Raw genomic sequence first — 15,440 nt, 5'->3', positions numbered from 1 at the left:
AGCAAAGAGTGGTGGGGGGTACAGATGAGAAGCTCTTCAAAGGAAGAGGCATGTCCAGCTCAGGGCTGGTGCAGAGTAAATGCTGCTGGGCAAGTCACTGGCCAGATGAAGACTAACACCTCTTCCGCCCCATCTGTCATGAAGCCTTATTGCTACTCCTCACACAGAAAAATCTCTACTTCAGCCAAACTGGACTTCACTTGGGTTATACCATCTGGCCAGAATGTCCTTTCCATTCTTTAATATTTATATACTTCAAGGTAGAGTCTAGAACAGCCGAGGGCTGGATCCGGCCCATTTGAAATGAATAAAACTAAAAAAAAAAAAAAAAAAAAAAAAGACCGTACCCTTTTATGTAATGATGTTTAGTTTGAATTTATATTAGTTCACACAAACACTCCATCCATGCTTTTGTTCCGGCCCTCCGGTCCAGTTTAAGAACCCATTGTGGCCCTCGAGTCAAAAAGTTTGCCCACCCCTGGTCTAGAATCTTCCCTGACCTCTCTCCTGAAACCCTGCAGCCCTGAAGGCTCGTATTGTAAGCCACTTACATGATAAGCATCTGTACTCCTCCTCTGGACAATGAGTTCCTTTGAGGGCAGGAACATTCTATCCTACAGAGCACATAGTAGATGTTTAATAAATGCTGCTGGGGGCATGAATGAAGTTTGCTGCAACACAGGTTAAGCATAACACTACGTGAGTTTGTATGCCATCCCTGTGTTTACGTCGAGCCTGACACACTATTTCTAGCTTTCCATTCAGATGCCTTACCAGACTGGGATCCCATGTCAACATCAGAGCAGTTAACATTTACTCAGTGTTTACTATGTGCCAGACACAATGCTTAGCCCTTTAAGTATAGTAGCTCATTTAATTTTCTCAAGCCCTTTTAAGTTGAATATTATCTCTTTTTATAGGTGAGGAAAATGAAGCCCCTGTTAGTTTAGAGAATGTCATCCTGCTAGTATAGCCGTGTAACTAGTATAAGCTGGAAGTAGGAACTGTACCTACGTCAGTCTAATTCCAAAAACGTGCCCTTAACCACACCCCCTTTGGGTACACATGTTCCTCAGATGGGCTGGGAATGTAAAATCCATGGGTCACAAAAGTATCTAAGGAGAACACAATCATGGCTGGCCTCGCCAGAACAAAGAATCAGGGATAGAAGCTAATACTCTCTCCTGTAAGACTCAAAGCAGGATGCACGAGTCATGGAGGAAAACTCTCCCTTAGCTTCTACATCCATCACTTTTTTTTTTCCTTCCAAAGGCCTTTTAAGTCCCCAAAGCCTCATAAGCCCCAAACTTCTCTTCTATTAAACACTTCCCTTTGGCTACTAGTCATCTTTGCTGGTCTCTAAAAAATAATCAATAGGTGATATACTTTAACACAAGCACGCACACGCATGCGTGCCCCTCTGCAGCAATCTCCTCAAAGCCGTCGGGACCACACAGTGGGATACGCCCTTCACTGAATCTGCCAGGCTGTGACCAGGGTGGAGGGCCCTGCTGCCAGTGCCTAATTGATTAAACACTTGGAGTTAGAGCCTTTCCACAGGGAGATTTCAGCCCCGCAATAAATCAGAGCAAACCTGTTTTATGAGCTGATCAGAAAGAAATGGTTTCAGGTTTGCGGAATTTCTAAAAAGAGCAGATCATGGAGGGGGGCCTTTAGGCTCTGATTCTGGGCCCTGCCATCCCTCAGTCTCTTTTCTCAGCACTCCCTCCCTTGCTCATTTCACTCTGCTTCATTCATTCATTCCGAGCAGTCCCTTGTCCTGGACCATTCTTCCCGTACTCATTATCTAACTCCTATTTATTCTTCCTCAAGGAGGTTTTCTCCTCCTACTCTCACCAGCTCCAGCCCCTGCTAAACGCTCTTTTATACCCTTCACACAGCACTTTTCACAACTGCGGGCTTCATGATGTGGGGCTCCTCTCCACCGCCCAGCACAGTGGCCGGCCCAGAGGAGGATGCCATCAATGAACAAATGTGTGCCCAGAGTGAAGCCGACCACCCTAGGATGATGGATGACCATTCGGGGTCTGAACCACTGATTCATTGCAGGTTTGCTTGGAATTTAGGTTGATGACAGAATTCCCATCGCTTCCTCTTCCTCTGATATGCTTTTGCTACTGTTCAAAATGCAGGAAGCAATGGGGTCCTCTAAGGAGCCTGGGCACTTTTGGTAATTTACAAGTCAAAATACAACATTCGTTCACAACAACAAAATATCTACGAACTGTTACATCTGCTCAACACTGAGGCATCACTCCCCTGACTCTGGAGTCGGGGTGAGGGCACCCATGCTGGAAGAACCCCACCTCGATCAGGGGAGTGACTGCAGAAATGTCCCCAATGCACCACCAAACCATTAGCCAGGGGCTGCAGGCGGAGTCTGGGGCCAGGAGCCGACCGGCGGGATACAAATCCCTGTGCCCTCACTTAGAGCCCATTCGGGGTTTGTGGCTCGTCAAACATGTTTCCTTACTGCTCTAATGTACCAGTGTATCGCTTAATGAAAGTTCTTAATTGTAATTCAATTAATTACATACACAGAGTCCCCAATTACATTTTCCAATAAGACATTGGCTGTGGTACAGGTCTAAATGCACTTAACCAATTTTAATATATTAAGACCAATTTCCCTTGAATACTAATTACTACCTAATGATAAAATGAAAGGGGGGGGGGCGCTTTCAAGAAAGGGAGAGAGTGAAAAATGCAATTCATGTGGAATTTTTCAGCCCACATAGCACAATCCAGACACTCATTACTGAAGAAGTGGGTGTGGACAGGGCACACTTTGCTTCTAGTAGCAGGTCACCACTGGTTTTTGCCTGGGTATCACCTATCCCCGGTGCTGGCCACTGCCCAAGGGGCCTGTGGGGAGTCTAAGAGGCTAGAGGGAAAACAGGAATGACGAGGGAAAGGCCAGCACACACATGCGCAGACTAGCTGTGGTGTTTCCGGGCAGGGGTGCTGGCCTTGTGTCTCAGGCACACAGACAGACACTAGGAATGGCCAACACTTGCATTGTGCATTGCACTCACCTATGTGTTGTTGTTTTTTTTACTTCACAATTTATTTATTTTTAAAATCTTTATTGTTGAGAGTATTACAGATGTCTCCCCTTTTACCCCCCATTGCCCCCCTCCACCCAGTTCCTGCCCCACCCCGGGCCTTCACCGCCCTACTGTCTATGTCCATAGGTAAGATCTTTGGTTAATCTCTTCCCACTCCGCCTCCCATAATTCCCTCTCAGATTCGTCAATCTGTTCCATGTTTCCATGCCTCTGATTCTGTTTTATTCACCAGTTTATTTTGTTCATTAGATTTCTTGTTCATTTATTTTGATTTTTAAATTTCATTGTTAGATATGTATTTGTTGCCATTTTATTGTTCATATTTTTATCTCTTCTTTTTATTCAATAATACCCTTCAACATTTCATATAATACTGGTTTGGTGGTGATGAACTCCTTTAGTTTTTTCTTGTTTGTGAAGCTCTTTATCTGACCTTCAATTCTAAATGAGAGCTTTGCTGAGTAGAGTAATCTTGGTTGTAGGACCTTACTATTCATCACTCTGAGTATTTCTTGTCACTCCCTTCTGGCCTACAAAGTTTCTGTTGAGACATCAGCTGACAGTCGTATGGGCGCTCCCTTGTAGGTAACTGCTTTTCTCTTGCTGCTTTTAAGATTCTCTCTCTGTCTTTATCCCGGGGCATTTTAATTATAATGCATCTTGGTGTGGTCCTCTTTGGGTTCCTCTTGTTTGGGACTCTCTGTGATTCCTGGACTTGTAGGTCTATTTTTTTTTCCAGCAGGTAGGGGAAGTTTTCTGTCATTATTTCTTTAAATAGGTTTTCAATATCTTGCTCTCTCATCTCCTTCTGGTACCCCCAGAATGCAAATGCTGTATTGAAGTTGTCCCAGAGGCTCCTTACACCATCTTCATATTTTTGGATTCTTTTTTCTTTTTGCTCTTCTGTTGGTGTTTTCTGCTTCCTCATATTCCACATCATTGACTTGATTCTCGGAATCCTCTACTCTACTGTTGAATACCTGTAAACTGTTCTTTATTTGAGTTAGTGTACACGTAATTTCTGACTGGACCTTTTTCATGTTTTTTGACATTCTCACTAAGATCCTTGAAAGTCTCATGAAAATCACTGAGTAACCTTATAACCATGGTTTTGAACTCTGTATCCAGTAGTTTGCTTGCTTCCATTTCTTTCATTTGTGACATGTTTCTTTGTCTCCACATTTTGGCTGCTTCACTGTGTTTGTTTCTATGTATTAGGTAGAGCTACTATGTCTCCTGGAATTGGTAGAGAGGCCTTGTACAGTAGATGCCCTGTAGGGTCCGGTGGCTCAGCCTCCCCAGGCACCTGAGCTGGGCACTCTAGGCACACTCCTGTGTGGACTGTGTGCACAGTCTTGTAGTTGAGCATTGATTGTTATTGGTGTCTCTGAGAGGAGTTGGCCTCCAGGCCAACTGGCTGTGAGGACCAGCTGCAACTACAGTAGGAGAGCTGCTTTGCAGGAGGTGAGGCCCAGTTGTATAGCAAGGAAGGCTGGTGGTAGTGCCAGGTCTTGGGCCTTTTATTGATAGGTTTTGGGCATGCTATCGTCAGCTTCAGCTTGTTTGAGAGATTTTAGCAAAGTCTGAAGCCTGAGGCAGGACAGGCCATTCATATGGAAAAGTTGCTGCAAACAGCTTGGGTGGGGCTGCAAATTGGATGGGGAGGGGTCTCACGGAATCCCCAGGGCAGAGCAAACAGATATGGCTGCCAGTCAGCTCTGAGACAGGGGAGGTCCCAGCACAGGAACACTGACCCCTGCGAGCACCCTTGTCTGGGAGAAAGCTGCCCCTGAGTTCCTGCCCAATGCCAGATAATGCAATTCCTCCCTGTGTGTATCTTGAGTCCCCCAGAGCCACCCGGTGTTGGAGCTCAGAGGTATGGAGTCTGAGTACATTTGTGTGCCTGGGTGTCTAGCAGCCTCCGTGTCCCTCAGCCACAATCCCTGCTGGTTTTTACAACCCATAGTTACAGGGACTTCTCTTCACAGCTCTGGAACCCTGGCATGGGTGCCTGGTGTGGGGCTGGGACCCCTTGCTCCTGACTAATGGACAGAAGACATGGTTTTCCAGGCCCCCAATGATTATTCATGTGATGAGCAAATCGCCCCTCTAAGTATCAGTTTCTTCTATAAATTACAGATGACGACCACCCTGGCCTAAAAGGTTGTTATAAGGAGACCATTTGTATCTTATTTAAATCTCAAAAAAACCTGTGAAAATGATTCAACCTCCTTTTACACTGGAAACTGAGGCTCAGAAAGGATGTGATTTGCCCCATGTCAGAGGCTGCAGTGGTTCACCCAGGGTCTGTCTGACTCTAAAGGCTGGGCTTTTAAGCACGATGCTGAACGACAGTAAGGACAGGCTACTGAGCGATAAGACAGGAAAGACACTGCGTCCAACATTTTGTCGGTATTCCATAAAGCCAGTGGAATTTCAAGCCTATTTTAGTCCCAAGTGTCTCTCTTAAAGCTGTGAGAAGGACAAGTTGGTTCATGATGCATCTTTCTTCTAAAGACCTGAAGGGTTACCCACATATGATTAGTGGGTAAGAGAAAAGGTCACTGGCAACATCTGGCAGAAAAGGAAATTGAGGCTCAGTTTGGTGCCAGGATTTACACAGATGCTTGGACAAGAATGGCAGTCTTCCTACATTACATCTTTTCCATAATGTACTCATGCTTCCTGTTGGTCTGATTCCAGCTTGCAGCAGACAGTTGGCTGAAGGATGTAGTAGATTATCAGACAAGAATCCAACTGGAAAGCTCAGGACTCTGGCTTGTCATTTTCTTATTTAGGCCAAGATCCAAGTACAAATGTTAACTCTCAGTCCCTAGGCAGAAACTCTTGTCATATCAGCTTCATTTGCAAGCTTCTTCTCTCACAGAGTATAAAGACAATTGTCATCACCATCCTTAAGGTTGAAAATGTAGGTTGTTTTGTCAACAATCTCAGGATGGGCTTTGAAATCAGAAAGCTGACTTAGAATTCTGGTTCTATCATTTACCAGCGAGCTAACTTGGGGCAAGACACAACCTTTCTCTATAGTTAGAATAACATCTTATAGGATGGTTGTGAAAATTACAAGAGAGCCCTTTTTAAGAATGTCTAGCACAATTCCTTATAATAGAAGGCCTGAATAAATAAATAAAACATCTTTTGATGTCATTGACATAAAAAGTGAGGCCCCATTCCTCCTCAGAAGAAAAATTGAAAGGCTATATACGTCCACCCTATGGCAGTCTCCCCAAACGGTTTTACTTATAAAGTGCACATCTCTTCTAGAACACTAAAACACACTGGCTGGAAAGCACCCTGCTCCAAGTTCTCTGGGCCTGTGACCCAGATTCACAGACTTGCCCCGTTCACCACCCTCTCTCCCTCTCCCCATTACACACCTCCTTGAGGGCCCTGATAGTTCTGATTCTAGACCTCCACAACTGTGGCCTCTCTGCTCTGTCAGCCACAGATATGCCCTCCCTCCCTCCCTTCCTTCCTTCGAATGCTGCTCTTTCAAAACATTTATTGAGTGTTTACTATGTGCCAGGAACCATCCTAAGAGCTTTATGATTATTAAAACTCATCGAATCCTCCTAACAACCTTATGAGGGCAGATAGAGAAGTTAAACTGTCCAAGCTCACACAGCCTAGTAAGTGTCAGGGGCAGCATGCGAAGTGTCTGTTTTGATATAATTTTCTTAAACACTGCATAATAGATACTCATAATTTAGTCTTCAAATTAGCTTTAAGGATAGCAAACCTGTCCTAATCAAATATACCAACAGAAGATTTAAAAAATTCTATTTTTGAAATTTTTAAAAACCTCAATCCAACTTTTTCATAGGTAGCTACTAGAGAACAATACTTGGTTCTTGATTGAAATTTCTATTTACATTTTAAAAAATTTTTTCTATAGAAAGAATAAACTGCTTTTATAATTTACTTCCATTTTACAAAAACTAGTTATAATATTCGATCGATTCCAAACCATTCACTGCCTCGCTCGTGCACTTTGTAAATGCTGGTGAAGTCTTCTTTCACTACCACAATAATCTTAACTCAGAGGGTAAGAACTGGAATTTCTTGCCAATCCTTTAAGATGGCAATGCCAAAGCTCACAGATGTCACACAAGTTACTTAAAACTAAGCTCATGTTTAGAAGTGCAGTAAGAACAAGAGCCCAGATGTCAAAGCTTTATCCATCAATTCTCACAGCTTCTTTTTCCTCGTATAAGAAAGTTGGGCCTCATCTTAAAAACAAAGAAACAAACAAAGAAAAACTAATTGAGAGTCACAGTATACTGTGGAATACTATGCAACAGCTAAGAAAAGAAAGAGGTGAAATAATATGCGGATTAATGTGGAATAATCTCTATAATATTTGTCAAAATGATAAAATAAAAATGGAGAACACTGATGACAGTCATTTGTTTTTTAAAAAGAGAGGAATACAAATGTGTGTGTATATGTTCTTGTTGTCTTTTGGTATCTGTGTGGGATTGGCTTCAGGATTCCCGGTGGAAACCAAAATTTTAGATGCTAAAGTCCCTTACATAAAATGGTGTAGTATTTGCATATAACCTTTGCACATCCTTGCCATAAACTTTAAATCATCTCCAGATTACTTATAATACCTAATACAATATAAATGCTATGTAAATATTTATACTATATTGTTTAGGGAATAATGACTAGAAAAAGTTTGTTTCAGGACAGGTACAACCACTGTAGACCTAATTACATAGTAAATGTCAGCAATAACATAACATTTTTTTCAAAATATTTTCTTTTTAAAAATATGTTTTTATTGATTTTATAGAGAGAGGAAGGGAGAGGGAGTGAGAGAGAAATATCAATTGGCTGCCTCCTGCACAACCCCTACTGGAGATGGAGCCTTTAACCCAGGCATGTGCCCTGACCAGGAACTGAACCAGTAATCTTTTGGTTCATGGGATGATGCTCAACCAACTGAGCCACTTCGGGCAGGCAAGAATATTTTCAATTATATCTGCAGAGGCTAAACCTGTGGATCCAGAGGGCCAACTGTATATATGTGTGTGTGTGTATTCACGTACATATACAGAATATACTTGCATATACACAGATAATCCCTGGAAAGTTATCAAAGAAACTGGGAACAACTTGTCTCTGGGAAGGGAATTAGGGAAGAGGAGAGAGGCTAAGTTTTCACCACAGACACACTTTGTTATCTGGAAAATTCTTTTACATGAATAAGTGTTACATATCCAAAATATTTGCCAAGACACTAATAAATAAATTTTATCTTATTCATATAACAAGGAGTCAACATTCTGAAACAGAATCCACTACAGAGTTCCTATTATGCGAATTAGTTCCCCTACCATGTTTAAAAGATGAGATTCTTTAGCCCTGGTTGGGTGGCTCAGTTGATTGGAGCGCTGTACCGTAGACCAAAAGGTTGTGGGTTTGATCTCCCACCTTGGCGTGTACGGAGGCTACTCATAGATGTTTTTCTCCCACAATGATGTTTCTCTCTCTCTCTTTTTCCCTCTCCCTTCCTCTCTCTCTCAAACCGATTTAAAAAAAACCACCATATCTTTGGTTGAGTGGGAAAAAGAGAGAGAGAAAGAGAGAGAGATTCTTTAAAGAATGAAAGAAAATGACAGGAAGGGAGGGATTACCCATTTATATCAGGTAAGAAAATCAGATAAGCAAGATACAAAGGAATGTGTTGTTATAATTCTTCCTTGGGTGTGATCAGTCCAAAGGATTATGAAACTAAGAGGCACTCTCATGATGTAATCGCTATCTATGTGAACTTGCCCTTATTATTTGCTTGCTTTTTCTTCTTAGAAAGTCATGCATACTTATTTTAGAATCTCTGGAAAGTACAAGTATAAAGAGGATGAAAAATGAATTACCCAGAATCTTGCTAACCAGAGACAACCACTATTAATATTTTGGCATTTTCCTTCCATGTTTTTGGTTTGTTTGTTTTGATTTTACATAGTCGAGATTAGTCTAGCTGTGTTATTTTGTATCCTTGACAATTTTCCCTCTTAATATTACATCAAAGTTATTTTTCTCATAATGAAAACTCTTGGTAAACACAACTTATAATGATTGAACAGTATTCCACATCTCCTGAGATGGCTGTTCTCCTTTTAATCTGTTACTGTGGCAAATTATACCGACTGGGATTTTTTATTGCTAAACTAAACCTTGTATTCCTAGAATAAAACCAACTTGGGAATGTTATATTATTTTAATATAATGCTGAATTCAGTTTGTTAATATTTTGTTTAGGATATTTGCATTTATTTAAGATTGGTCTGAAAATATTTTGTTTTGTATGGTCTTTATTAGGGTTTGGTAAGATTATGACAGCCTCGTAAAATGAATTGGAGAGTGTAACCTCTTTGTCTACTCTTTGAACAGCTGATGTAAGACTGGAATCATTTTTTCCTTAAGTGTTTGGTAAAAATAGCCAGTAAAGTTGTCTGGGATTGAGTTTTCTTTGTGGCAAGGTCTTTAATTATGAACTCAATTTTTAAAAATAGTTATGAGAATATTCAAGTTTCTATTTCTTCTTGTGTCAATTTTGGTAAGTTGTTTTTTCTAGGATTTTTCCCTTTTTCATCTACATTTTCACAATTTTTGGTATGGAGTTTTTCAAAATAATCTTGTATTATCTATTTAGTGACTGCAGATCTGTACTGTACCTTTTTTTTATTTCTGTTACTATTTGTGTTTCTCCGTTATTTGTTTCTCTTCCATGTTTCTGATCCATTTCCTCAAAGGTTTAGCATGTTTGTTAGTCTTTTCAAAGAACCAATGTTTGGTTTTGCTGTCCTTAAATTTCCTATTTCATTAATTTCTGCTCTTATCTTTACTGCTTCCTTCCTTTTATTCTAATTTTCGTTTCCTGTTTGTTTTCTAATTTCTTGAGCTAAATGCTTTAGCTTATTGATTTTTGGCCTTTCTTCTTTTACAATATATGAATTAAAAAGCTGCAAAATTTTCTTTAAATATTGCAGCCTTCAAATTCAAATGATATCAGGAAAAATTGGTTCTAGGTGTTAATCTTGCCTCCTTTAGTTCAATCTTCTCCCAGATACCGGCCATTAATAATTTTCTATGATTTGTATATTTTAATCAGTTTTAATTATTACTTAGCTTTGCTTTACCAAAAGGGGATGCCCTGCATAATTTTTCCATATAGGGGTACTATATAGATACTATATATTTAGAAATATTATAGAAATATTATAAACATCTAACACCTATCATTACACATATATCTTTATTGCATTTAAAATATTTTCTCAAGACAGATTTCCAAAAGCAGAAATGTTGGGTACACACTGAGCCCACTTCACCTCCCTGGTGAGTTTTGCACAGGCCTCCCTAGAAGAGGCTGTCAGGGCCCTGGTTAAAGAGCAGCGGCCTTGTGTAGAGGGTCAGTGACATGACGAAAAAACTGCCATTGATTCACTCATTCAATCTACAGGGTGGGGCAAAAGTAGGTCTACAGTTATTCGTATGGAAAAAAATACAATAATTTATAAATAACACAAGAATAAACTGTTTCACGTACTCACAACCATAAACCTACTTTGCCTGACCCTATATATTTACTAAGCTGCTATAGTACATAGCCTATAGTGAGGGGTAAGTGCTGGTTAAATTAATGAAGGGTAACTTGGTATGGATCAGGGATGCCCTCATAGACCTGGAAAATCTTGTGGGAGAAAGATAATTGAGGAAAATATATAATTATAAACAGAAACATATATGCAATGAATAAAAAATATGTTCTATGTATAATGGGGGACCCAAATGAGGGGGGAAGGAAGACCACGGATGGCCTCTTTGAAAATGTGACATTTAAACTGAGACGAAGGATGACAAACAGCCAGAGTGGGGGAAGAGTGCTCCGCACAGAAGAAACGGCCTGTTAAAGGCCCTGAAGCAGGAACGAAGGCGAGCTGGCTGCACAATCTCCATTTCCACATGTCACTTGCTCCTAAAGTCAGTGGGAGCACAGAGGAGAGGAGTGGCAAAGATTCACAACCCAGAAATCAGAAGGGAGGATGAAAGGCTAACTGCCGTTTTAAAGAGGCTCACAGATAGCATGAGGAACCACTACCCTGCCTCCTGCTGAAGGCATGCACATGGTCAGGATTTTCTAACCCTGATGTTTGTCTAAACAGTGACAGTGACAGGGCCAGTTGCTTATATACAAAATAGCCTTCGCCTCAGAAAAGGCCTCCTATTTCTAAGCTGTTTTCCAGGACTGATCCTAATTTAGGAAGATACAGTTTAATAAAAAATATATAAATCACAGAGGGCTAAACAGGATGCAGACTTTTTACCAAAAAAAAAAAAAAAAAGCATGAAATCAATCATTTCATTTTGGGATACACTTTTGGCAGGAAGGCTGAGGTCTGCCTTGAAAAACAGTTACTTGAAATCTGCCTAGGGCAGTGGTCGGCAAACTGCGGCTTGGCAAACCGCTCTCGAGCCACATGTGGCTCTTTGGCCCCTTCAGTGTGGCTCCTCCACAAAATACCGACTTCTGTGCATGGGCCACGAAGTTTCAATCGCACTGTACGTGTGCGCCCACATGTGGTATTTTGTGGAAGAGCCACACTCAAGGGGCCAAAGAGCCCCATGTGGCTCACAAGCCGCGGTTTGCCGACCACAGGCCTCGGTAAACCGGGCTAGTGACCCCAACACATGACTCCTAAGCATGTTTGCAACGGACAAAACAAGCATGGAGCGAGGAGGCCAACGTACTGTTCTCGCGGACCAGGCAGAACTCCCACACGCTCTGGCTCTCCAAAGTGCTCTCCAGGTCCACGGCGACATTGGGCTCACTCTGCTTCTCCAGGCGGTACTGAGGGCCTGGAAGATCAAAGGGGCAGGAGGAGGGGAGGAAGTCTGAAACAGGGTATTTAACATTGAAAAAACACCGCATACTGGCAAAAAGCTGTTAAAGCATTAGGAAAACGCTGGCGTCTGTCTTGAGGGTCTAGCTATCCAAGATGGAAAGAGTTTGGGTATTTTCCGCACAAGGTTTCACACACGTGTCTGTTCTATTATCGGGCCTGTTTTCGCTCAGTTCTCCCCAAGGTGAGAGGTAGATGGCTTTTGATTCAGACTGACCTGGAATCACAACACAGCAACATGGTTTCTCAGATGTGAGAGGTAACCTACCTTTTTCTGAGCCTGTTTCCTAATAAGAAGTGCTTATCACCTTGAAGGCTTATTATGAACAATAGAGATGATATATTCTAAGTACTCTAAGTAAGGAAAAATACTCATTCCTACAAAAAAGCACTTATTAATCATTAAATAAGAATGAATAATCAATTATAAGCAGGAATAAGGTATGTTTAGAACTCTAATATGATAACAGCCCCAAAATTCCCTTTTTAAAAACACACACAAAACTCAGGTTTCTGGGTTTCGGTGATAGAAGGACAATGGATGCTGATTCATGTTTTTTGTTGAAATATTTGTGAAAACACAAAGATAAAGGTTTAATAATCCTAGAAGCCTGGAATCCTAGCTATGCCTGTCACACAGGGGGTTCTGGCAGATCTTGATAAAACACTGGGGTGTTTTATACATTTACTCATGTATTTCTTTGTCAAGTCAAATGACAATCTTGTTCTTCTCAGATAACACCTAACGGGTCCAATGATCAGAGTCAAAAGACTGCTCCTGTTGCGAATGGTTACTGAAAAGATTAGAGGCGTAAGAAACTCTTACTGTTTTGGCCATGAAAGGCGTGTTTGGTCAGACAGGAGAGGTGAGAGATCGGAGGGAGCAGCAGGGGCCTCCCAGGCAGAACACATCTTTTTAGACTGTTCTTCAGCTGCTGTCACTTAGCCAGCCTTCTCCTTTCTCAGGTGGAGCATCTGACTCATCTCAGCCATTCTCCTCTCCCATATCCTATGCTCACTGCAACACGTAGATTCACGGTATATCTGAGCTGCTCTCTAACTTAATTTCATCAGCACTCTGTCAGTTCTCAGAGTTCTTACATACATTTAGTCTTTTTTTTTTTACAATACTTAACAGCTTTTAAACTGTTATAAAGTAAACAATGCTCAAAACACATATAACTATGTATTTAAGCAAGTACATGCTCAGAAGTCTACACCATTCTTATAAACTCTCATACACTATATTCAGGTCAAGAATGTACCCATTTCAACATTACACATAGTTCAATTTAATTTCAAAAAGATTAAATAAAGGTATGGGAACACAGGTAATTCTTGGTATCTGTCACCCATCTGTGATAACATTTGTCAATCACCAGGCACACTTCCTGCTGGTCACTGCAGCCTTCACATTCACTGGTGGAAGTAATCACAGGAAAATCATGCCCAGCTGAACTTTAAGAAAACCTAGCTGGTGAGAGATTCCTATGCACCCTCTTCTTCCCCCTCCCTAACAGCCACGTTCACAGCTGGGGCACCCTCACCCCCGAAGCTGCTTTCCAAGACACTGGCCTGTTATATGAGCTCTCATCCCCAATAACTCCCAGCAACGCTGTGTGTGAGGCACTGACATCCACTTCTATGAATTTACAGTGATATCTGGGTACAAAGTTTAGCTATAATAAATCATTTTTTCATGATAGGGAATAACCTAGATGTAATGAAATACTGTGAAATACCTGGTTAAACAAAATACTGTGAAGATATTAATGGTAACATTGCAAAAATATTTAATCTTATAAAACACTAGAGGCCCGATACACAAAATTCGTGCACAGGGGGAGAAAGGGTGTCCCTCAGCCTGGCCTGCGCCCTCTCGGAATCTGGGATCCCTTGGGGGATGTCCAACTGCCGGTTTAAGCCCTAAACCGGCAGTTGGACATCCCTCTCGCAACCTGGGACTCCATGCTCCTAACTGCCGCCTGCCTGCTCCTTACTGTTTGGCTCGCCACTCCATAGCGCTGCTGTGGAGGCAGGAAAGGCTCCCGCCACGGCTAGTGACAGCCGTGAGCCTGGCTTCTGGCTGAGTGGTGCTCCCACTGTGGGAGCGCACTGACCACCGGGGGCAGCTCTTGCATTGAGTGTCTGCCCCCTGGTGGTCAGTGCATGTCATAGCGACCGGTCGTTCCACTGTAAGGGTCGCTGGGCTTTTATATATATAGATGTTTATAATGTGTTACTTTATGAAACAGAAAATTATAACAATATGTGCAGAAAGATTGCAATTATGAAAAAATATATGTAAAGTCACAGGGGGAAAAATACTGAAAGGTTATTTCCAAAATGTGAGTAGTGGTCATAGTGGGGAAATGAGTGCTTTTCTTTCTCTTTGGTGTTATTCCGTATTTTCCACATTTCTTATACTAAATAAAGGCTACTTTTATAATTTATTAAACATCGTATACATTTACAAGCCCTCTGATTTCTTACTATGCCACTTTTCTGAGGATACTATAATTATCACACATCATGGCATCTGCAATGGGTCTTTTATATGCAAAATTTAATCCGAATTAGACATTATCAGTTTATGTAGATCGATATTTTCATCTTAAGTAACCCTGCAACCTAGCATGCTTCCTGTGACTTCAAGGGCAGTGTACAGGGCGTTGGGCTTCTCGAGCTGTCTACCTGACAGCTGGATTAAAGTAAGCCGCCCCTCTCCTGATTGCTGGGAGCCAACACGTGGCTGCATTAGGGTGGACTTCAGGTTGGTCTCCTTTGTACACTTTCTCCTTCCAGGCACTGCAGCTGCCTGGGAAACATGGATGAGGGAAACCAGGGTAGGTAGGGAGTACTAAGAAGGGTCCTGTATCCCTAAACACAGTGCCTGCACCACTCTCAAAGCCATAAATGCCATCATTCAACATTTACTTTCTTGTTTCTTGGGTGTTGCAGATATTTCTATTGAAATAGTTTGTTTCTGGAAAGTAGCATTAGGACTTTCCCCTTGAAGCTTAGTATGATGATGACTCTCATATACTGAATGAGCATACATGCCAAGCACTCTGTATATGCTACCTTACCGAATCCTCGCAGCAACTCTAGCAAGTAGATATTATTATACCCCTTTGCCAGACTGGGCCCCGGAAGGTTGGCAGGATGAAGTAACCTGCCCAAGATTACAAAGGTCGGAAGTAGAAACAGAAAAATGAAACCCAAGGATCTTTGACTCTAAAGCCTGTGTGTTTTGAACCTTCCTTTCTCTTGCAAACTATAAATTACTGGCCAATTATAAAGAGGCCATAGTTTATAGCATAAGTATAGATTTTTATAGATTTGTGGATTCATTTGGGTTCTGAATCACTTAACTTCTGGTTTCTATGAATTCAAAATGAAAATGATCTGAAATAAT

General features: G+C 41.5%; 1 protein-coding gene across 9 annotated transcripts in view; it reads right to left on the bottom strand.

The window, feature by feature from the left end:
* MAPKAP1 (MAPK associated protein 1) overlaps positions 1–15,440 on the bottom strand; it is a 185,813-nt gene that overhangs the window by 46,880 nt on the left and 123,493 nt on the right. For 8 of the 9 annotated variants that reach the window (XM_070430662.1, XM_070430670.1, XM_070430665.1 and 5 more), the window contains one exon: positions 11,871–11,978. The exons of the other annotated variant lie outside the window; for it this stretch is intronic. In XM_070430662.1, coding sequence (XP_070286763.1) covers positions 11,871–11,978 — 108 coding nt within the window. The remainder of the gene's footprint in view (positions 1–11,870; positions 11,979–15,440) is intronic. 9 annotated transcript variants of the gene reach the window in all.

Source organism: Myotis yumanensis, unplaced genomic scaffold (assembly GCF_028538775.1).
Source record: "Myotis yumanensis isolate MYYU_CA2020_CCGP unplaced genomic scaffold, mMyoYum1.0.hap1 SCAF_12, whole genome shotgun sequence".
NCBI classification, from domain to species: domain Eukaryota; kingdom Metazoa; phylum Chordata; class Mammalia; order Chiroptera; family Vespertilionidae; genus Myotis; species Myotis yumanensis.
The sequence above is the reverse complement of the archived record's forward strand: the minus strand, read 5'-3'. Positions and strand labels throughout refer to the sequence as shown.